This window comes from Ictidomys tridecemlineatus, chromosome X (genome assembly GCF_052094955.1).
Source record: "Ictidomys tridecemlineatus isolate mIctTri1 chromosome X, mIctTri1.hap1, whole genome shotgun sequence".
In the NCBI taxonomy this organism is placed as follows: Eukaryota; Metazoa; Chordata; class Mammalia; order Rodentia; family Sciuridae; genus Ictidomys; species Ictidomys tridecemlineatus.
Window position 1 is genome coordinate 88,538,894 of NC_135493.1, and position 23,068 is coordinate 88,561,961.

The following is a 23,068-nucleotide window of genomic DNA, read 5'->3' on the forward strand; positions in this document are numbered from 1 at the left end:
TGTTCCTCTCGTTGACTGCTGTATTCCCAGAACCTAGCATGTGGTAAGTTGCTTAATAAATATTTGTTGCATATATCACTTGGGGAGATACCAATTGCTGTGTTGTCACTGAATTAATTGCTATCACCAATCCTAGATTTCTCTTTATTCTGTTCAGCATTACTGGATATCAGTACTTTGAGGCCAGGGAGACATTTTTTTATCTGTCTGCAAGCACAATCTTTAGTTTGGGACTGAGCGACTGAGAGTTACTTGGAAGGAAGAAATAAACAACATAATTGATGGAGCTGGAAAAAACATCTTGAGCTCTGCTCTCAGTGACTGACATTCTCCAAACATCTCCACTTGTACTTTGATAACCTAGTTTGAGTACCTTTAATAAAAGTGACTCATGTCTCTAATTCTGGTCCCAGAGTATGTCCTTTTCCATGGCTTGATTTCTTCACTTTTTTTTTTTTTTTGCTAATAACTGTTGATCCTTTCGCTAGGGTGCTGTCACTCTGATATTGAGGAAGAGGCCAGTTAGTTGGGTTTGAGTTTGAGCCATTACTAGATCATTTAGTCTCAGAGAAAAATACTGTTTTGTGGTGAGATTTGGTCTAGGTGGTCAGGCAGCTGCCATGAATGTGTGGGCCTTCAGCTCTGGCTCCTGAGGGGCAGTCGGGTAGGTAGGTCTTGGCATGGGTACAACACTGAGAAGGATGCTGTCTGGTGATGGTGGCTTTCCACTAAGGGCTGCCTGGCCACTTTGCCTTAGGAAATCCCCTACTATGACTGTGAACATCACATGCCTGCTGACTGTGTCACTCACTAATCAGATCTTTCATTAGCTCTAAAATGGCTTTCACGTCCTTTGTGAGGACTGAATTCACTAAGATGGTGTCAGGAAGACCTTAGCCCCTTATGAACGTGAAGAGATCCACAGATTTTGCTTTGCTGAGGAGTCAGGCTTTTGTCCTCTTGATGGCAAGGAGCCACTATGTACCTTTAAGCTAGGCAGAGAGATTCCTTTTAGAATTACTATCATTGCAGCAGTTTTGAGGTAGACTGCTGAGGGTTGTGATGTGGATGTAGGGAGGTGAAGAGGCTGTGAAAAAAAAGTTGATGTGAGAATAATGGCTGCCACTGTGCAGAAGCTAAGTGACTCCTGTGGGTGTAAATGAGTTAAGAATGACTCACGGGTAGCTGGCTTTTGCAGGGACAGGGAATGGGGAAGAGAAATAATGCTTACAGGGAGGAGTGAGAGTTACGTCTTAGACTTGTTGAGTTCAGGAAGACAGTGAGCAGATATTTGGATGAACGTTCTGGAGCTCTGGGGAAGAAATCTGTGCTTGACCTACCATTGCTAAGCCACTCTATAAAGTGTTATGCTAGCTGGGTGAGTTTTTAAGCTTAATTTTTTATTATTCAAAAGTTTTAAACACATAGAAACAATAAGATAATAAACCAAATCCATGTGCCCACTATCCTACTTCATTAATTACCATCTCATGGTCCTCTTGTTTTATTGGTACTCTCCAGCTACCTTTTCTTATGTCAAAATGATTTTGATAAAAATTCCAGATATTGAGTCATTGTATTTATAAATATTTCAGCATCTCCAAAACATAAGGGATCTTTAAAGGTATATAGCCATAATACATCGTCATCCATTAAAAAATCACAGTAATTTTACAATACTTGTCAAATATTCAGTGAATTCACATATTTCCAGTTGACTTTTTTGTAATTTGATTTAAGATCCAAATAAGGTCCTTCTAACAGCATTTGGTTGCTATGTCTCTGTCTTATAAGATTGGAATGGTAGCATTTCAGAACATTCAGACCCCTGTTTGTGTGATCCTGAACAATAACCAGCACTTGAATGAAAGAAAGAGGTGGAAGAATATGGGGTTATATTGAGATCTTCTGCATTGGAGGAAGGATGCTTTTAGGAAAGTCCCTAAACTTGTAGCCTCTCTTTCCTTCAGTTAATTCTCCATTCTACTGCTATAAATAGTATCTTCCAGAGTCAGGCCTGATAGTGTGCCTTTCTTTGCCCAGGAGTCTGTGGTCTCTGTTTCCTATGGGGCGAAGTCTGATCTCATGAACTTGGCTCAAAGGGATGATTGTCTTCCTTGTACCAATCTCACTTCTTGACACTTGGTCTCCAGCCTTTTTCTGTCTCCCTGGCATCAGCCAGCTCCAGACATGCTGCTGTACCTACTGTTTACTTCCTGCCACACCATCACATGCTGAAGACTTTCTCTGAAATCTAATTTATGGCCCCCTTCCTCTTTCTTCCAAACAGTCTGACTCATCTTGAAAGGCCCAATTGAGAAGTCACCATTTCTGTGAAGTTTTCTTCCACTACTTTTTTCACATGAGAAAATTACTTATTCTGTGCCTCACTATCTCAACTTTTTATGCCTCTCTTTTTGTAGTACCCATCACAGCTTGACTGTCTTCATTTTTTGTTATATGTGTACAGAGGGGACAGATGTGTGTGTCTATGGTAGGGCTCAGGAAACCAGGCCCTGTGTCTTGGCCAGCTCTGTGTCACTTTGCGGACACCCAGCCTAGACTCTCCCCTCCCAGAATGCAAGGTCCCCTGTTGACACAACCTTTAGGAGGGTGAACAACAGATTTTCTCTTATAGTTACTCCACTCTGTGTTTGTTTAACATAATTTTATTGGGTAACCTGTTCAATATGACATAGTCTCGGCTGAATTAAAACCACTATGCAATTATATTTTATTCTGCCCTTGTAAACACATAAAGGACTTTGCTGAGTATATGATATGAAACATTGTTTTTTGTGTCATTAATATGATTCTGGTTGCTGACTTTGGCTGCTTCCCAGATACCAATTTTGTGACTTAGGAAATTGCAACAAAATTAGAAAACTCTAATCTTTCTAGATACTGTTTGGTTGCCTGCCAAAACCTGGACATAAATTGCAGGGGAAAAAAGCATTATGTTCATAATTTAGGGAACTGATGCTTCCATTTGTGTATAACCTGATAATGTTATTTGTAGTCAAATCACAGCTTTGAATTTTTATGATTTCATTCTTTCAGCAAAAATTAATCAAGTAGTGACCACATTCCAGGCATTGTGCTGGGTTCAGTGGAGCTTTTGGTCTTGTGAGCCAGACACACAGTAACAGCTGTGTGGACAACAGCAACACAGAGGAAAGAATGGTTGATTTTGCGATAAAGATGGTACTGTTTCAGCCAGTCTTGCAGGGTGAACAGGAACTAATGAGGTAGATAGGAGAAGAAGTTTGAGGAGTAAGAGACATACCTGAAAGAGGACAGTGTATGCTAAGTGTGGACAGATAGCAAGTGGCCTGCTTCACTTTAGTATGTAGCTATCATTTTTATTTTTATTTTTTTTAATTTAAAATTGTAGATGGACACAATACTGTTATTCTATTTATTTATTCTTATGTGGTGCAGAGGATCAAACCCAGTGGTGCCTCACATGTGCTAGGAAGATGCTCCACCACTGAGCTACAACTGCAGCTCCACATTTTTATTTTAAATAGGAAATATACATATACATTGTACATGATTAAAACTTCAAATGACTTAACAGTGAAATAAAATCCTATCTTTTCTCTGACCCCCTGCTACACAAGTCTTCTCTATAGAGGCAACAATTGTTACCCTTTTGTGACTACTGTTTTAGAGATTTTTGATGCATTTATACATTGGAAGTAGATTTTCTTTCTTATCTCCTATGCTGATGGTAGCATGCTATCTAATCTGTGTTTTGCTGTTTTCTGCTTAATGCTTAGGACCCTGAGTTTCCATATTCTTTTTAATATATTGGCTATAGACTCCATTCTCTGAGTGGGCCATGGTTTATTTAGTTGGTACTCTTTAAAGGAGACATTGAGTCCTTTTACCTGTCCTCTGAAGTACATTGGAATAAATGAGCAAAAGCCACAGTTCAGAGCTGAGGATTATAAATATTTCCAACTCTGAGTTCAGATTCTGTTAAAAAATTGGGCATTTTGGAGAAAGAACCAAATAGAATTTGAAGAAGCAAAAAAAAATAGTCTTTAAAATTGCAAACTGAGTAGATAGGATAACAAACTGAAGAGAAAATTGTTGAACCAGATGATAGATGTGAAAAAATTATCCAGAAGGTGTCACAGACATGCTGGAATACTACACAGCAATAAGACTTCATGAGCCAGAGCCACATATCCATATGGATAACTCCCACAAAAATATCATGGAGTGAAAAATAAAGTTACAGAGTAATCCTTGCCATACGTAATTCAGTGATATGCAAAGTTATATGACATATATCTTAAGTAATACTCTAAGAGCATAATAAATACCAAATTCAGACTAGTGTGTCTAGGGAATTGAGGAGGGGAAATGATGGACTTCATTGGGAAAGGACACAAGAGAGTGCTTAACCTTCTTGGTACTGTGTTGATTAAGCTGAGTGGTAGACACAAACATGCCTGGTGGACCATTCTTATCCTGATAAATTCTTGCAAAACATACTAAATATGCAAAATAGTCTATGTAATATGCAGGTAAGAGAATAGAATAACTAGGTCTGTATTCTGTCCAGGTAAAGAAACAAAAATGACCAGTACCTTTGAATACCTCCCCTGTGTATTTCTTCTCAATTATAGTTTGTCTGTTATAGTTTGTCCCTTCTGTGCTATATTTAGTCTTTTGTATATCAGATACATTTCATAATATTTTTTTTAAAAAAGGATGTTCTATAGTTTTCTTTTAGTTATCTTACCAGTACAGGTTGAGCATCCCTAATCCAAAAAAATCTGAAATCCAAAATGCTTCAAAATCCAAAACTTTTGAGCACCAACATGATGCCACAAATGGAATATTTCACACCAACTTCACATGAAAATGCAGTGAAAATGAAATCACACCAAAAATAGTGTGTAAAATTAACTTCAGGCTATGTGTATAAGGTGAATATGAAACATAAACAAATTTCCTATTTAGACTTGGGTCCCATCCCTTAGATATCTCATTGGGTATATGCAAATATTCCAAAATCCACAGTATCCAAACCACAAAACACTTCTGGTACCAAGCATTTCAAATAAGGATATTCAACCCATATATGTAATAGTCAACTTGAACTTAAATATTTGTCTCCCCTTTTTAAAATTGTTACATTGGCCATCTAAGTAAAAGATCATGTTATGTTTCTATGATTAAAACATTTTTAAAATATATATAGTGTTTTAGTTATAGGTTGACATAGTACCTTTATTTTATTTATTTATGTGGCACTGAGGAACCCTGTGCCTCACAATTGTTAGGCAAGTGCTTTACCACTGAGCCACAGCCTCAGTCCCCCTGTGATTAAATTTTAAACACGTATTTTCAGCATCTCCCAAAATATGTGATATTTTAAAAGCATTTATGAAAATTAATCCTTCCTTTGACCCCATCAGTTTTGAACAGGGAGAACAGAGGCATGGTAGTTTATTGGTTAGTGCCTTAGGATAATACTTCCTGTGAAAATGGAGTTTATGCCAGGAAGTCATACGGTGAAAGTTTTTTTTGGAAGATCAGCAGATCATATTGTAATGGTAGTATAAGGAAAGGAAAAAAAAATCTCTAGAGTAGGGCTTAGGGACCCTGTGTTGGAGTGGTGGAAATTTAACTTACCTGTAAAAGAAACATTTCCTCCTTGGGGGATGGAGTCTAAATTAGCTATAGGGATATTGTTGATGGTCTACAGAAGTTGCCTTCAGTCTCCCCAAAAGATAATGTATTAGCTTGGACTGACATGACAAAATGTAGGTGAATATCCCTTATGCAAAAGGCTTGGGACCAGAAGTGCTTCCGAGTTTGGAACTTTTTTGAATTTTAGAATATTTGAATAGACTTTATTGATTGAGCATCCCTAATCTGAAAATCCAAAACACGAAACTTTTTTTTTTGGTACCAGGGATTGAAATCAGGGGTGCTTAACCACAGAACCACATCCCCAGTCCATTTCATAATTATTTTGATACACCACTAAGTTGCATAGAACCTTGCTACTGGCCTCAAACTTATGATCCTCCTGCCTCAGCTTTCAGTTGCTGGGATCACAGGAGTGCACCACCATGCCCAGCTAAATGCCAAACTTTTGAGCATCATGTCAGTGATCAGAGAGTTTTGGATTTCAGAACGTTTTGGATTTGAGATTTTTTAAGTTTAAAAATGCTCAATGTATAACACAGATTGGGTGGTTTAAACAAGAGAAATTTATATTTTCACAGTTCTGGAGACTGGAAGTCCAAGATTAGGGTTGCCTGCATGAGCAGATTCCAGTGAGGGCTCTCTTCCGAGTGATATCTACATTGTGGCTTGAAGGATGTTTAAGAGTTAATCTGGTCAAGGTGTTTAGGAAGGTGAGTGGGAAGAAAGTTACAGGCACAGGCTCACAGGAAAGACTGATGGATTTGTTTTGAAGCATTGCTGGTGTTTGGTGAAAAATCTTGGTTAGGACTTCCAAAGAGTAATAAGCAAGAATCTCCTGTAGTGACCTGTGTAGTCTTTGGGTAACTGAATTGAAGTTGATTAATCTGTTTAATTAAAGTAGAAATACACAAAACAGTGATAAAAATGAGTGGAATGAGAACTTGGCTACAGGCACATGGTCCTTAATTTAGGAAAATGTCAACTATGAGGCAGAAACAAGTAAATATTCATATATCTGATTTCAAATTGAAAACTGATCCTATCATTCAAAGGTCCTCAGACCTAATCTAAGACTCTGCTAAACTCCCATTATCAACTATATCTGTGAGTTCAACTATATCTGTGAGTTATTTTAAAAAATTAGATAAAATGTGTTTAAGAAGATCTCAGGTGTGTCGCTGAGTGGTAGTGCTTGCCTATCATGCACAAGGCTCTGGGTTGGATCCCCAGCACTGAAGGAAAGAAAGAGGTTATTGACAAAGTCCAGGCAAGAGATGAGGATAGGATGTGGATTGGCACATTGCCTATGAACAGTTCTGGGACTCTGGAGCCAGACTTACCTTCATTTAAATCTTAGATCTTCCATTTGCATGTGACCCATGTGCAAATGGGAGCAAAATACTTGGTTTCTCTTTCTCAGTTTTATTTATTTATTTTTAGCTATACAATGGGGTTAATAATTGTAATAATAGATAAATTTTAATTCTGAAAGAATTGTATTATGTCAGTTAACATGCACAAGTGCTTAGAATAGTTATGGCACATGTGTGTTAACAGTATTATTTTATTTTATTGGGATTTAACCAAGGGTGCTTTATCACTGAGCACCCCCTCTTTTAATTTTGAGACAGGGTCTCATTGAGTTGCTTAGGACCTCACTAAGTTGCTGAGGCTGGCCTTGAACTTGCGATCCTTCTATCTCAGCCTTCCAAGCTGCTAGGATTACAGGGGTGTTCTACTGCACCTGATAGTATTATTGTTTTTTAAATCTGCTCTTTCAGACTATAAACTCCCTGAGAGTAGAATACATGTTTTACTACCATGTCTAAATTCTGCCATAGGGCCTTATGCTCAAATATTTTTGAATGCATGAATGAATGAAACATTATTAATAAGTACATTAATATATAAGTAAATAGAAGAGGTATGGAAGGAAAGAAAGATGAAAACAGGAATGAATATGAACTATGTTTAGTAGGCAAAATTTGGGCTATGATATTGGATAGTTTTCACAGAATAGAATTAGGGATTTATTTTTCTGGTAGCTCCCAAGTGCTTGGCTGGTAGAAGTTTTCTTGTATTGTAATGCTAAAGCTCTGTTTTGGGAGCAGGGTCGTAGGGGATGGGATTTTCATTTAGGAACATCTGTGATTCAGGAATATTAGATTTGTTTTTTTTGTTGTTGTTTTGTTTTTTTTTGTCCAGGTGGCATTTCCTTTATTTTAAAGTTGGAGAAATAAGATCAAAAGAATTTTTTTGTTGCTCTTCTGGGGATCAAACTTAGGGCTTTATATGTGGTAGACAAATACTCTACCACCAGTCACATTCCAGCCCTTTTTATTTTATTTTGAGACAAGGTCTTGTTGAGTTGCTTAGGGCCTTGCTAAGTTGCTGAGGCTGGCTTTGAACTCATGATCCTCCTGCCTCAGTCTCCCAAGCTACGGGTATTACAGGTGTATGTCACTGTGCCTCGATCAGCAGATACTTTTTGAACACCAAATATGCCAGGTACTTCTAAGCATTAAATAAGAGAATTCCAATATACACCTTCCTCTTCCCTCCATGGAGCTGATAGTGGGGTCAACTAGTCAGACATACTACTTAAATGCCTTTAACAATGCACAGTGCGATGGGAATACAAAGCCTTGGGATCTAACCTAGCCTAGGGAGTCGGGGAGGGCTTCTTGGAGAAAGTAGCATTTTAGACTGTTATTCATTGGGAAGGTAAGCATGAAGTTACATTTAAATGTACTATCTATATAGTTAACCTGCTGTTACTTTCTGAGTCATATATACATTCCTTTGTGTTTCTTCCAGTCTTGAAGAATTGTGGTTTGTGTATTTGACCTGCTCACAGATAATTCATCATGAAGCCCTTGAAGTACAAAATATATACTATGCTGGGCTTACATTAGTTTGGTTCTCCCTTTGAGAGACCTTAATGGAAAAGCATGGAGTGCTAATGCTGGAAGGAATTGCAAATGTGTTCTCTAGGTTCATTCTCTCAGCCCTTCTTTGTAAAACTACTTTCTTATATGGCATATAATTGACATATCATAAATTCATTAATTTGTATATATACAATTCATTGATTTCTAGTCAAATTACTAAGTTGTGCAACCATGACCATCATCCAGGTTTAGATTTTTGTTTTGTTTTTTGGTACCGGGGATTGAACTCAGGGACACTCAGCCACTGAATCACAACCCCAGCCCTGTTTTGTATTTTATTTAGAGACAGGTCTCACTGAGTTGCTTAGAGCCTCACTCTTGCTGAGGCTGGCTGAGAACTCATGATCTTCCTGCCTCAGCCTCCCGAGCCACTGGGATTACATGTGTGCGCCACCATTCCTGGCCCAGTTTTAGACTATTTTATTTTTATCATTCCAGTAGGATTCTTCCTGTACTAGCCTCCGGCCATCACTAATCTACTTTCCATATATATAAATATGTTTGTCCTAGACACGTCATAGAAAGGTAATTATACTATGTATGGTATTTTGTGACTGGCTTCTTTTACTGAACATGTGCACTCAGCGTAGTATCTTTGTTTCATCCATGTTGTGGCATATATGTGGAATCCATTCCTTTTTCCACTATATGGATATGCAACATTTTATTTATCCATTCATCATGGACATTTGGCTTGTTTCCATTTTGAGGCTACCATTTTACATAAGGGACTTGAATATCCATAGATTTTTGTATGGTGGTATGATTGTCCTAAAACCAGTCCCCCACAGATTTAAGGGATGACTGCAATCTCATGCTATAAAACTTGAAGATCAGTAATTCTCATTTCTGAGTGTGTTGGAACCAGATGTAGAATTTCTTTCAATATAGGTGCCTCATCTATTCTTCAAGATCAGAAATTACATGGGAGACCCTGGGCACCTGTATTTCAGCAAGTTCTCAGGTGACTGACTCTGAACACCACAATGTAAGATCTATTGTTGGACAGAGTGTTTTATAAATGTGATGGTTATACCACATAGCTGTACCTTCCAACTGTGACATTTTACAGTGGCATGAAGTCTGGATAAAATGAATATAGGGCTACTACAGCCATTCTGTATATGTTTAAGAAACATAGGGGGAGGGCTTATCCTTTGAAAAACAGATAGGACCTGTGGGTCTTTTTGTGATGGGCCTCAGATCTCAATTTCAGGTGGTTTAGTGTCAGGGTTGACTCTCAAGCAATACTGAAAAATTATTGTTAACAATACAATACAGATCACCTGAATTTAAGTGACCCAAATGCATTAAAGACATTTAGCAATAAAAATCAGTGACTTGTGTTTTTCTTGTTGAGTTAAGCTTATTACATGGCAGATAACTTCTCATTCTTCTGGTTGTATGTGATGTGGAATTACACCAGTCGTGTAGTCATATATGCACACAGGGTAATAATGTCCAATTCATTCTACTGTCCTTCCTATCCCCTTACCTCCTCCCCTCCTTTCACTCCCCTCTGCCTAATCCAAAGTACTTCTATTCTTCCCTAACCTCCCTCTTATTGTGAATTAGCATCTGCATATTCAGCCCTTGTTTTGGGGGGGATTGGCTTGATTTGCTTAGCATGATATTCTCCAGCTCCATCCATTTATCTGTAAATGCCATAATTTCATTCTTCTTTAAGGCTGAGTAATATTAGTTTGTATATATATACCAAATTTTCTTTCTCCATTAATTTATTGAAGGGCATCTGGGTTGGTTCCATAGTTTGGCTGTTGTGAATTGAGCTTCTGTAAACTTTGATGTGGCTGCATCACTGTAGTATGCTGATTTTAAGTCCTTTGGGTATAAACCGAGGAGTGTGATAACTGGGGCAAATGGTGGTTCTATTCCAAGTTTTCTGAGGAATCTCCATACTGCTTTCCAGAATGGTTGAACCTATTTGCAGTGCCACAAGCAATGTAAGAGTGTATCTTTCTCCCCACATCTTCACCAACACTTATTGTTGCTTGTATTCTTGATAATTGCCATTATGACTGTAGTGAGATGAAATCTTAGAATAGTTTTGATTTGCATTTCTCTCATTGCTAGAGATGTTGAACATTTTTTTCATATATTTATTGATTGATTGTATTTCTTCTGTGAAGTGTCTGTTCATCTGTTCAGTTTCTTAGCCCACTTATTGATTGGGTTATTTGTTTTCTTGGTGTTTAGTTTTTTGTGTTCTTTATATATCCTGGAGATTAATACCCTGAGGTGCATGTGGTAAAGATTTTCTTCTATTGGGTTGGGGATGTGGCTCAAGCGGTAGTGCGCTCGACTGGCATGCATGTGGCCCAGGTTCAATCCTCAGCACCACATATAAAGAAAGATGTTGTGTCCACCGAAAAACTGAAAAAAATAAATTAAAAAAAGATTTTCTTCTATTCTGTAGGCTCTCTTTTCACATTATTGATTGTTTCCTTTGCTCATAAGAAGCTTTTTAGTTTGAATCCATTCCATTTATTGTTTTAAAAAATGTTTATATGAATATATATATATGAATATATGAAATAAATGAATACCCTTATTCATTTATTTTTATGTGGTGCTGAAGCTCAAACCCAGGGCCTTGCACGTGCTAGGTGAGCACTGTTCTGCTGAGCCACAACCCCAGCCCTATTCATTCATTTTTTTTTTTAGTTGTAGATGGATACAATACCTTTATTTATTTATTTTATATGGTGCTGAGGATTGAACTCAGTGCCTCACATATGCCAGGTGAGCGCTCTACCACTGAGAGCGCTCATCCACAGCCCCAGCCCAGACTGTATTGTTTTATTACTGGCTGTTATGTACTGTGGGATTTAGATTCGAAGAATCTTCTAAAATAGAATCAGCATTTATAGATAGAGAATGATGACTACCTTGAAATTTCCCTCTAGTCAAAACCCTTTTTAGCTGTAAATTGTCACACAAATGCTCATTTTATTGACACCCAGAAAGCTGCTAGATGGGCAAATAAGGAAGTTATGGTATCTTGTCCCTCTACTGGACAGGATAAGTTCAACAAGAGAGGGAGTCTGTAGTGACTTTTCTAAAGGGGTATTTTTCCTACTGCTCCTCCCATATATCACTTCCCTTCCTAATTCCTGTTTCCCCAATAGGCAATTTTTTTTATAGCAATAGAGGTAATGCAAGGAAAAATAACTCTTCTTTAGGGCTTATAAAAAGCAGCATTTGTGCAGCCTTTGACAATTTATAAAGGTTTTGGTATAACATGTTCCCCCTGCATTTTTACAACAGCCCAATTTTAGAAATGAGTAGCAAAGAGATACCATGCACTGGATGGCAGCTAAGTAAAAAGTGAATTTACAAACCCAGGTTTTCTGTCACTAAATCTACCAGATTCTTCTCCTTTTTATTACTTTATTTTCCATTTACTACCAGAAAAAGTAAATATATCAGGAAAATTGTTATAAAGTGACAAAATGCATTAGAATTAATTTGCTATAACATACACAACCAGCGTTTTCTGTAAAATAGTGGTATAAACTAGCAAAATAACAAGCATGGAGAAATTCTCTTGTTTGTGCTCATACAGATAGTGAGGGTACATGATTTATAGTAGGACTTTGGAATGGCCATATGAGTTCAACAAATCATCTCCTCAAACAGGGCAATAAAACTGGAAAACATGTCAAAAATAACAATTTAAAGTCTATGAAAATTGACCAGTGATTGAGTAACAAACCGGGGGGTATTTATTCAAGAAAATTTACTGCATCTTGGTAAAACAATGGGTGTATGTGGCGTTTAGACTTGGGACTGCTCCCATCCTCTCTAGTTCCATGTTTCAGGCAGATGGAGTGAACTATGATGACCACCAGATCTTGTTTCTCTCACCAGCTCCAGAAATAAACTATTATGTTCAGTTGATTTTTTTGAAAAAGGTACTCTTATGTTTTAGATATGAGGTGTTCCCCCAAAGCTCATATGGGAGACAAAGCAAGAATGCTCAGAGGTGAAATGATTAGATTATGAGAGTCATAAACTGATTAGTGAATTAATCCACTAATATGGATTAATTGGGCAGTAACTGTAGGCAGGTAGAGTGTGGCTGGAGGAGATAGGTCATGGGGAGGTGTGACTTTGGGGTTTCTTTTTTGTCCTTGGTAAGCAGAATGCACACTCTTTCTCTCCCTCTTTCTCTCCCTCTCCCCCCTCCTCCCTTCCCCCCTTCCCCCTCCCCCCCTCCTTCTCCTTCCTGGTTGTCATGTCCTGAGGTGTTTTCTTATACCATATCCTTCTGTCATGATGTTCTATTTCACCTTGGGCCCAGAGCTGTGGAGTCAGTGGATCAGGGATTAAGTCTTTGAAACTGTGAGCCCAAACAAGCTTTTCCTCCTCTATGTTGTGCTTAACAACTTAGTCACATCCCCCGACCTTTTTTATATTTTATTTAGAGACAGGGTCTCACTAAGTTGCTGAGTACCTCACGAAGTTGCTGAGGCTGGCTTTATCACCTCATTTTGTTCAAACTGTGGTGTATGCTTTTTTATTTTCATTTTCCTTTTGTTTGTTTTTAAGATATTCTTTAGGGAATGCCTGATATATGTTAAAAGTAGAAGTAGTAAAATACAACACATTTTGTAAAGATCTTTTTGTTAAAAATCTTTTTTTTGAGAGAGAGAGAGAGAGAATTTTTAATATTTATTTTTTAGTTCTCGGCGGACACAACATCTTTGTTGGTATGTGGTGCTGAGGATCGAACCCGGGCTGCACGCATGCCAGGCGAGCGCACTACTGCTTGAGCCACATCCCCAGCCCTGTTAAAAGTCTTATGAGATGTTTTAGGGAGGGGGCAATAGCCAGATACCCTGTTGAGTAGTACATGTTGTGTGCTGGTTGTCCACAGCGCCATACCAATGTACTTGTAATGAGGCAAGAGTAAACAAATTAATCTGTGTGTTTCATTTTATTGTGCTGCGTGCATAGTGTATATAAAGGAAAATGAGTCTTTATGTCCATTTACTCTTTCTAGATGCTAAAGAGGTTGGCAGTGTATGACAAAAGTAGAATTGGTGTTTTAGTCTGTTTTTTGTTGTGCCAGCAGAGGTACGGACACAGTTGCTGTGACTAAAAGAACTGACAAGAACAATTTTAAAGGAGGAAAAGTTTATTTGGGGGCTGAGTTTCAAAAGTCTTAGTCCATAGACAGCTCCATTCCTCATGACTTGAGGTGAGGCAGAAGGTCATGGCAGAAGAGTGTGAAAGAGGGAAGCAGCTCACATGATGATTAGAAAGCAGAGCGAGACTCCACTCACCAGATACAAAATATATACCACAAAAGGCATGCCACCAGGGACCCACCTCCTCCAGCCATACCCTACTTGCCTTCAGTTACCACTCAGTTAATTGTGTCATGGGATACATTCACTGATTGGGTTAAGGCTTTTCTAACTCAATCACTCTCCTCTAAACCTTCTTGCATTGTCTCACACATGAGCTTTTGGGGGACACCTCATATCTAATTTATAACAGTTAGTAAATAGATTTTGTGGATTTTGTGTTAAAATTCCCAGGAAGGATTGTCTTCTGAAAATTTAAGCACTATAGCCCACTGAGTCTGTGAAGGGCCAGAATGCTCATATTTTGAAGACTTCATTTTCAAATTAGAACTATTGTTACATGTGTGCAGTTTATTCAAGACTATCATGGACATAGTGGACAAATTGAGTTCTTACTTGAAACATCTACTCTGTCAAAATGTTTAGAAGTGCCTGATGTATGTTAAATGTAGAGGTAGTAAAAAAGCTAAAGTCATATGAAATATCATCGCAAATCATGTAAATATCTAAAATATCTAAAATCTAAATATCTAAAAATATGCTAAAATTCATATGAAATACTCTCTTTGAGGAATGGAACTGTTAAACCACCTCTGTGAGAAGTACAGTACCATCTGTACTTGTTCAGTGATATGGAGGAGGTTGGAGGGAATTGCAAAAGGAAATATGTTAGTGCAGCCATACTTGGATATTCTCAGACATCAGTTTTATGAATATTTTGTGCATTTTGTTTTGCTCTGTATATAGTGTATATAATGGACAAATGAGTCCTGATTTTGTAACATCTAGTCTCTAAATGTTAAAGAGGTTGCCAGTGTATGACTAAGTAGTTAGTAAGATTAGCACATTTTGTACATTTTGTGTTGAAATTCATAGGAAAGCTTGTCCTCTATAAATGACTTCTGGATATGAATTTTTCAACCATCTCTAAGCATAACATATGCCTATACTTGTCCACTGGATTGAAGGTAGAGAGAAGGAAGTGAAAAGGGGAAGGTTCAAAGACAAAATGGTCATATTAGAAGATACTTCAGATTATAACCATTGCTACATGTGTACAGTGCTGTACGCACAGTGGACAAGCTCTTATGTGGAATATCTAGTCCTTCTAGATGTTTAGAAGTGCTTGATTTATTTAAAAGCAGAAGAATTAGAGTAAAACTTGTACATAAGTTTTAAAAACGGATGGGAAATACTGAGTTTGGAATTGTTAAACCACCTCTGAACAGTGTACTCTCTGTACTTGTTCGTTAGGTTGAAGGAGGTGAGAGGGAAGAAGTTGCGAAGATGTTTTGTTAGAGTGTGCTAGAAAACTTAAGCTTGTCCATTGCCCTGTAATGTACATTTCATTTAATTTTGCTCTACTGTGCATATTATATAACATGGACAAAGTAGCCCTGGTTTTATAATATCAAGTCTCTAGATATTAAAGAAGTTGCCAATGTAAAAAAAATTAAAATAGGTATAATCATAAGACAATGATAACTGTTATTGAGCCTGTAAACAAACTATAAGTCCCATTGCTAGTGGGAGTATATAATGGTACAGTTTCCCAAATGGAAAACAGTTTGGCAGTTTCTTAAAGTATTAAACAGATTTACCATATGACATAGCAGTCTACTCTTGGTTAATACCCTAGAGAAATGAAAACATATGTCCACAGATTTGTATGCAAATGTTCATAGCAGCATTATTCACAATAACAAAAAGGGGAAACGATGCAAATGTTCATCAACTGTTGAAAGGATAAGCAAATGTGGTATAGCCATACAATGAAATACTACTCAGCAATAAAAGTAGCGAAGTACTGATCTATACCACAGCATGGATGAACTTTGAAAGAAATGAGACACAAAAAGACCACATATCATATGATATCATTTATATGAAATGTTCAGAGAAGGTAAATCTTTAGAGACAGAAACTAGGTCAGTAATTACCTGGGGATGGGGGTAGAAAACAGGGAATGACTATGAATGGAAATATTACAAAATCAGATTGGGGTGATGGTTGTACACCTCTGTAAATATACTAAAAATCACTGAGTTATACATTTGAAATGGATGAATTTTATGACATATAAATTGTACTTCAATAAAATTGTTTTTAAGTGAGTGTTTCAGCCAGGCACAGTGGTATAGGCCTGTAATCTAGTAACTTTAGAGGCTGAAGCATGAGGATTGCAAGTTTGAGGCAGCCTCAATAATTTATACCTCAAAAAGTAAATAAATAAATAAAAAGGCCTGGGGGTATAGCTCTGTGGTAAAGCACCTCTGGGTTTAATCCCCAGTACCAATAAACAAAATGAATATTTCACTGACTGCATTTTTCAAAACAAGCAACAAAATATTTTGAATTAATTCTCCTTGATGAGTTTTAATAAATCAATGAATAGCATGGCTGCATAACAAACAAAACAAGTAGACAAAGGCATTGAAAAGATCTGTAGCACTCATTCTTAAAACCAGTCATGTAAATGACCCCCAAATGTGAAAACTAATTATCAATGCTGGAATCTGTTGGATTCTTTATTCATTGGATTGGAAATACAGTTTGAAGGAAATAATCATATAAATCATTAAGTTTAACTCTTCTGTGCATACAACCAATATAAATATAGTTGACATCCAGATAATGAGATAAAATATTTTGTGGTATGTGTTTAGACATACCACAATAACTTTGTCATGAATAAATAATGTCATTAGATTTCCTTTATACAGGGTTTAAGTAATCTGTCCAGTTTTACCAAAATAATTTGGCAAAGATTATGTCAATTTACATTTCTGCCAACACTTTTAAGTAGGTTCATTTCTCTATGTCTTACATAACATTGGATATTATCAAATTACCTAAATCTTTGCCAATCTAGTAAGTGCCTCTTTCATTTTGATTTATATTTCTTTGTCAGTGGTGTGTATCTTTTTACATAATTATTGTAGATTTGTATTTATTTTTCTAATAACTATTTGTTCCTTTGTTTCTTTTATTTCTATTGAAATATTTCAATACAATTAATAAATTAACAACAACAACAAAAACAACAAAAGAAATACAGTGGAAGGGGAAGGAAAGGGGGATGGGGTTAGCAATGATGGTGGAATGTGATGGTCATCATTATCCAAAGTACATATATGAAGACACAAATTGGTGTGAACATACTTTGTATACAACCAGAGATATGAAAAATTGTGCTGTATACATGTATAAGAATTGTAATGCATTCCAATGTCATATAAATTTTTAAAAAATAATAAAAAATAACTAAATGAAAAAAGAAATAGAGTTTGTTCATCTTGTTATGGTTTGGCTATGAGGTATCCCCCCAAAACCTTATGTTTGAGGTAATGAAGGAATATTCAGAGGTAAAATGATTAGATTATGAAAGCATACTCTTATCATTGGAATGGATTGCTGGATAGTAACTATAGATTGGGGCATGGCTGGAGGAAGTAGGTCACTGGGGTAACCACTGGGGGTGTGCCCTTAGGAATTACTTGTCTTGTCCAGGACTCCTCTTCTCAGTCTCTCTGCTTCCTGGATATCCTGACCTGAGCAGTTTTCCTTTGGGCCCAGAGCAATGACTTCAGCTGACCTTGGATGGGACCTCTGAAGCCGTGAGCCCATATAAACTTTTCCTCTTCTAAATTGTTCTTGTCAGGTATTTGATCACAGCAATGTAAAACTAACACAATCTCTAATCTCAAAGTCTGAAGTGTTCCAAAAATCCAAGACTTTTTGCATGCCAGCATAAATCAAAAGGTTTTGGATTTTGGAGCATTTCAGATTTTGGATTTCCAGATTAGGGATGCTCAACTCTTAAAGGCCATGCAAATATTCCAAATTCTGCCCCCCCCCAAAAAAACCCAACCCCAAACTCTCAAAAACAACTCTGAAATTTGAAACACTACTGGCCCCAAGCATTTTGGATAAAGGGTACTCAATCTGTAATTATCACTGTCTTCAAACACTTTGTAACTGGATGCAAAATGGGATGCTTTCTTTTCTCATTTCAAATGAAACTTTGGAACTCAGAACAATCTGTATTATATTCTAAACAACCCTAAAGTGGTGACCAAAGTGATCTAGTGATCATCTATCCTTAGTAGCTTATAAGAGAGAAGGTGAGGTCTCACTAGAAGAGAACAGTACATCCATGCACCTGTTCCCCTTCTTCTTAACAAAGGCTTATTAATAGAGATATGCACATATTGCAGCTGGTGGATGACTGTCTAGAATTACACCTTACTTCATGTCCACTTGTTCAGTTGCACTCCTAACAATCTTAGTCACAAAAGGAAAACTGGCACCAGACTAACTGGGCCTAGTTTCTTTAATCACCCTTTGAGCCATACTTGGCTTATGATTATATTCCTTCCTAGTACTACTCATTCTTGGATAGGCACATATATAAAGTATATATAGTTTTTTTTCTGTTTGGTTATGTCTTTAAAAATTAAAAAAACCATCGGTGGAATGTGATAATACAGTTGTGAAATGCATTTTTTTCATACCCATACATTGAAATAGTCCTCACCTTCTGCATCTTTGAGTTCATTATTTTATTTTTTAGCCACATAAAATATCAAAGGAATTTCACTCATATTTGTTTTCTGTAAAAAATAGTCCCAAACTGGATTATTTTCTGATATTAGTCATTTACCTTTAAAAATAGTGATTTTGTCTTTATCAGGTGACATCTTCTGTGCTATTTTTCTCTGGCCCACATACACTATAAGTTATTTCTCTTTGTAATCTGGGACTCTGCTGTAGGATGCAGTCAAATCAGTATTTCCTTCTAAATATTCTTATAGTTGTTGATGAACCTTTTTTAAAAATTTATTTACATGTGGTGCTGAGAATCGAACCTAGTGCCTCACACATGCTAAGCAAGTGCTCTACCACTGAGCTACAACCCAAGCCCCTAAATCAGTACTTCTGTGGTTCATTTTGTGTGTGTGTCTGTGTGTGTGTGTATCTGTGTATGTATGTATGTGTGAATATGGAGCTAAAAAAAACCCTCATGCATGATTTAATCCTTGTAGTTATGATCTATTTACAGTTCCTGTCAGGGATGTCTTCAGATCCAGCAGATGAAATATGCTATTCACTTACTCCTAGTCTTTATCATTTTCTCACCAAAATACCCCTCTACAGTATTCTTTAAGTGGAAAACACTAAATGTGAACTCAGTATCATGACATGGAATATAGTGATAACAAACAAGTATGAATCTAAAATGTTTGGGGAGTTATTAAAACTGTACCTTGAGTTAGTGGTGTGCCCTGTGGCTTGGTATATTTTTGATCAAAACTGTCCAAATGGTGTTAACCTTGAATTTTTGCTGTGATGTTTTGTGTTGCTATGTTTTATCTACAAAGGGGCAGCATCATTACTTTCAGTGTCTTCCATCTTTAATATGGGTGCATTAGGTAGAGAAGGAAAGGTTTTATAACTTTAAATAACAATATTCATCATCTGATAATGATTCTAGATATGATAGTGATGATTACTAGGAGATGTTTTAAGAGCATTTCCTATAATGGATGAACCTGTCTGCAAGCATAAACCTCCTCATTTGTTAGAGTAGTATTTATTGTAAGGACCATATGGTTTAGTCTTTCCATTAACTCTGCTAATAAATCAAGTTAGTAAAGTCAAGTAACAGTAGGTTCCATGAAGCAGGTTTTGACTTGGGAGAAAGATACATTTTTAAATGACTTATTTTGATTTACTGATGAAGACATTTAAGTTAAATCATGTTACAGGTAGCCTTCTCCAAGCTTTAGAAATCATTCTGTATTATGATGAGGGTTGAAGGGCCATGGAATTGCTTTTTTCATGTAAAACTTCATCAGAAAATAACTGCCTAACCAGGGAATTAAATAAAAATAAAAAGCACCTCAGAGTTTCATCTGGATTGGAGAGGGAAGCCCAGAGAACTCTATCACCAGTGCCACCGGCAGCTTCAGGAGGAGGCACCATTGTCACAGCTGGCCTCAGTCATCATCAAGTCCTAAATCATGAGCATCAAGGCTGAGATACTCAGTGTGGCACCATGCGCAGAGGGAATGGCAGCCCATAGGAGACAGGAAGGTCATTGCAGTGAAAGTTTAGGAACAGTAAAATGCTTCAATATAAGAAACAGGTATGTTTCCACACACAGGAATGGCAACAAACTTGATGTATTTCTACAATAGATTGCCACAAAGAAGAAGAACCCCCAAGTAGCACCTCCATAATATAGAGGATAGAGAATCTGTGGAGTTTGATGTTGTAGAAGGAGAAAAGGGAGCATAGGCAGCAAAGATTGCAGGCCCTGGTGGAGTTCCAGTGCTAGGCAATAAATATGCAGCACACTGTAATCACTGCAGATATCATTATCCTAAGTACATGTATGAAGACATGAATTGGTGTGAACATACTTTATATAAAGAGACATGAAAAATTGTTCTATATGTGTAATAAGAATTGTGATGCATTCTGCTGTCATGTATTTAAAAAATAAAACCAATAAAAATAAATTGTTAATCTGCTTAGGTTGAGATTATTAAGAACCTCATTTTAAGTCTGGAATAAAACCTTCAAGACTGATTTTTTTTTTCACAAAAAGCAACAAATTACAAGCATCTGTTAATAAAGGTCTTTAATAATAATAATGCAATACAGAAACATTTTGGTTTAAAGGACTGCTGTGTTTCTCTAGATTTTATATATGATTTGCTATTCAACAATGTCTCATAAGTTTATATTTGTCTTGCTGATAATAGATATGATAAAGCAAATACACTATGTAAAATGTTCTCATTTTCTGCAACAAAGTGCCTGCAATAATTAAGAAAAGGAAAGGTTTATTTTATCTCAGTTTTGGAAGTTACAGTCCATGACCTGCCCTGTTGCTTGGGTCTGTGGCAGCACCTCTTGGTGGGAATGTGTGGTGGAGCAACCCATTCATCTTGTGACTGGGAATGAAAAAAGGAAGATGAAAGTTTTGGGGTCTCATTATTTGCCTCAAGGACACACCTTCAGTGGTGTAAGACCTCCCATCATGCCTCACCTCTTGAAGGTTTCCACCAAGCTGAGGACTAATCCTTTAACAAATAGGCCTTTGGGAGACATTCAAGATTGAAACTATTACCCATAGAACATAGTAAGAAGTTCTTTCTTTTTCTGATATAACTTTCTCCATTAATGGCAAATGATATGAGAGATCATTTTTACCATTATGTATTTTAATATTGTTAGCCAAAGAACTGAATTTAGAAGTCTGAAATTTCCCTCCTAAGAGAAAATTATAGCAAAGTGTCTAAGAGTCATTTATGGTTTTTTGGGTCCCCCTCCCCCGACATTTTAATCATTTTTGCTTAGGTCTGTTTGACTCATGTGTAGGACCAGGGGAGCAGCACTCCTTCCTTATTCATAGAATTGAATGCTTATACATGATTTTGCTGTTTTATTTTTCCTAGTGAGAAAGCCCTTGAGGGAATGAGGCTTAAATACTTGCAGCTGATTATCTTAGCTGTGTCATAGCCACAGCCCCAATAAGCCAGCTCTCCAGCCCCTGAATCATGACTGCTCAAATTTATACTGCAGCATTTAGCTTCCCAAGGGGTGTAATTACTTTCTCCATGATTTCTAGTGTTTGAAATGACCTAATCAAAAGCCTTCACCCCTGCTTTCCTCTGGTGTGTGGCAAAGCAAGCTGCATTTATAGCAACTGGAAATTCCAGCAGCCTGGTTCTTGCTGGCAGATGGCAGCAGGACTGGCTTGAGGGAGGCTTCTGGGAAAAATCAAGGGCTCAGCAGTTCTGTCTTGTGCTGTCCTGGGCAGAAAAAAACTTGACTACTTATCATCCCATCCTCCTCCACCATAAGCCTTAGAAATGAGACATGACCCAGTGTGCACACTGCTCAGCGTGCCATAATAACCACCAAAGGTACCATTCTACCTTGTCCTTCTGGTGGCTGAAGGACTTGAATTAGACCAGAACAGATGATGCTTAACCACTTCTGAAGGACCATGCATTTAGTCACTCCTAAAATTTACACCTTAGACCTGGTTTCTAAGATTTTCTTTGTGTTTTTTACTTGTTGAAAATCGGTGGTAGCATTATGGCCATGCTCTTCATATGCTTCCTCAGGCCTGATGGATTTTTTTTCTCACTCTATTTCAGGACTCATTGTCGGGGTGATCTTGAGATATGGCACCCCTGCCACCAGTGGCCGTGACAAGTCACTCAGCTGTACTCAGGAAGACAGGGCCTTCAGCACCTTATTAGTGAATGTCAGTGGGAAGTTCTTTGAATACACTCTGAAAGGAGAAATCAGCCCTGGCAAGATCAACAGTGTAGAACAGAACGACATGCTGCGGAAGGTGAGCTGGCATATGGTTATCTGGTTGTTGATTCCTTGGCTCCATCTTGACCTTATGGAAATCCTTCCAAACTCCTGGAATATCAACATTCCTGGTTCTCAGTTTTGCCAGGAGGCTTTTGGGCCATTACGAGAAGATAAGAACCTTATTTTACTCATACCTTTCAGATTTGTGGATGACCTCCTGGGCTTGTTAGGATCTGTTGTAGATGTGGGCCCCTGATTATGCAGTGAGTTTGTATATTCACATTTATTTTCTCCAACTGCCATTTCTTCCTTACTATTTTTTCTTATCCTTGTGGTTAAGAGATGAGATTGTTTCTTTCTTAAAATAACATTGATTTCATTTAAACTTATTTATTCAGAATTCAGAAATGTGATTCTTAGTTTTTTCGTGGTTCTTTTCCCATAGTCTGCAAATATTTGAGGGCTTACTCTCATTGAAGACTGATGCCAAAGGCCCAAAGAATATTTAAGGGAAGAAGAACTTGTTGTCTTAGAATTTGAGTCTAAGCATTTTTTCCTTTGATATCAGAGTAATAAAAATATTTCACAGGAAAAAATATTGTGTCTTTTCATGTGGGTGATTTCAAAGATAAATGTGATCTATACTTATTGACACATATTCCATTGCCTTGGAGACTAGGGCTTATCATTAGACAGACTTCTGTATAGCAGGTCAGGGGAATCCAGGTTGTGGAAAGCCCCTTTTAATGTAGAAAAAGCTAATATGTATAA

General features: G+C 37.3%; 1 protein-coding gene across 1 annotated transcript in view; it reads left to right on the forward strand.

Moving 5' to 3' along the window:
* Positions 1 to 23,068, forward strand: part of Slc9a7 (solute carrier family 9 member A7) — a 140,414-nt gene that overhangs the window by 42,394 nt on the left and 74,952 nt on the right. Inside the window, exon 2 of the mRNA XM_040276594.2 lies at positions 22,132 to 22,331. Coding sequence (XP_040132528.1) covers positions 22,132 to 22,331 — 200 coding nt within the window. The remainder of the gene's footprint in view (positions 1 to 22,131; positions 22,332 to 23,068) is intronic.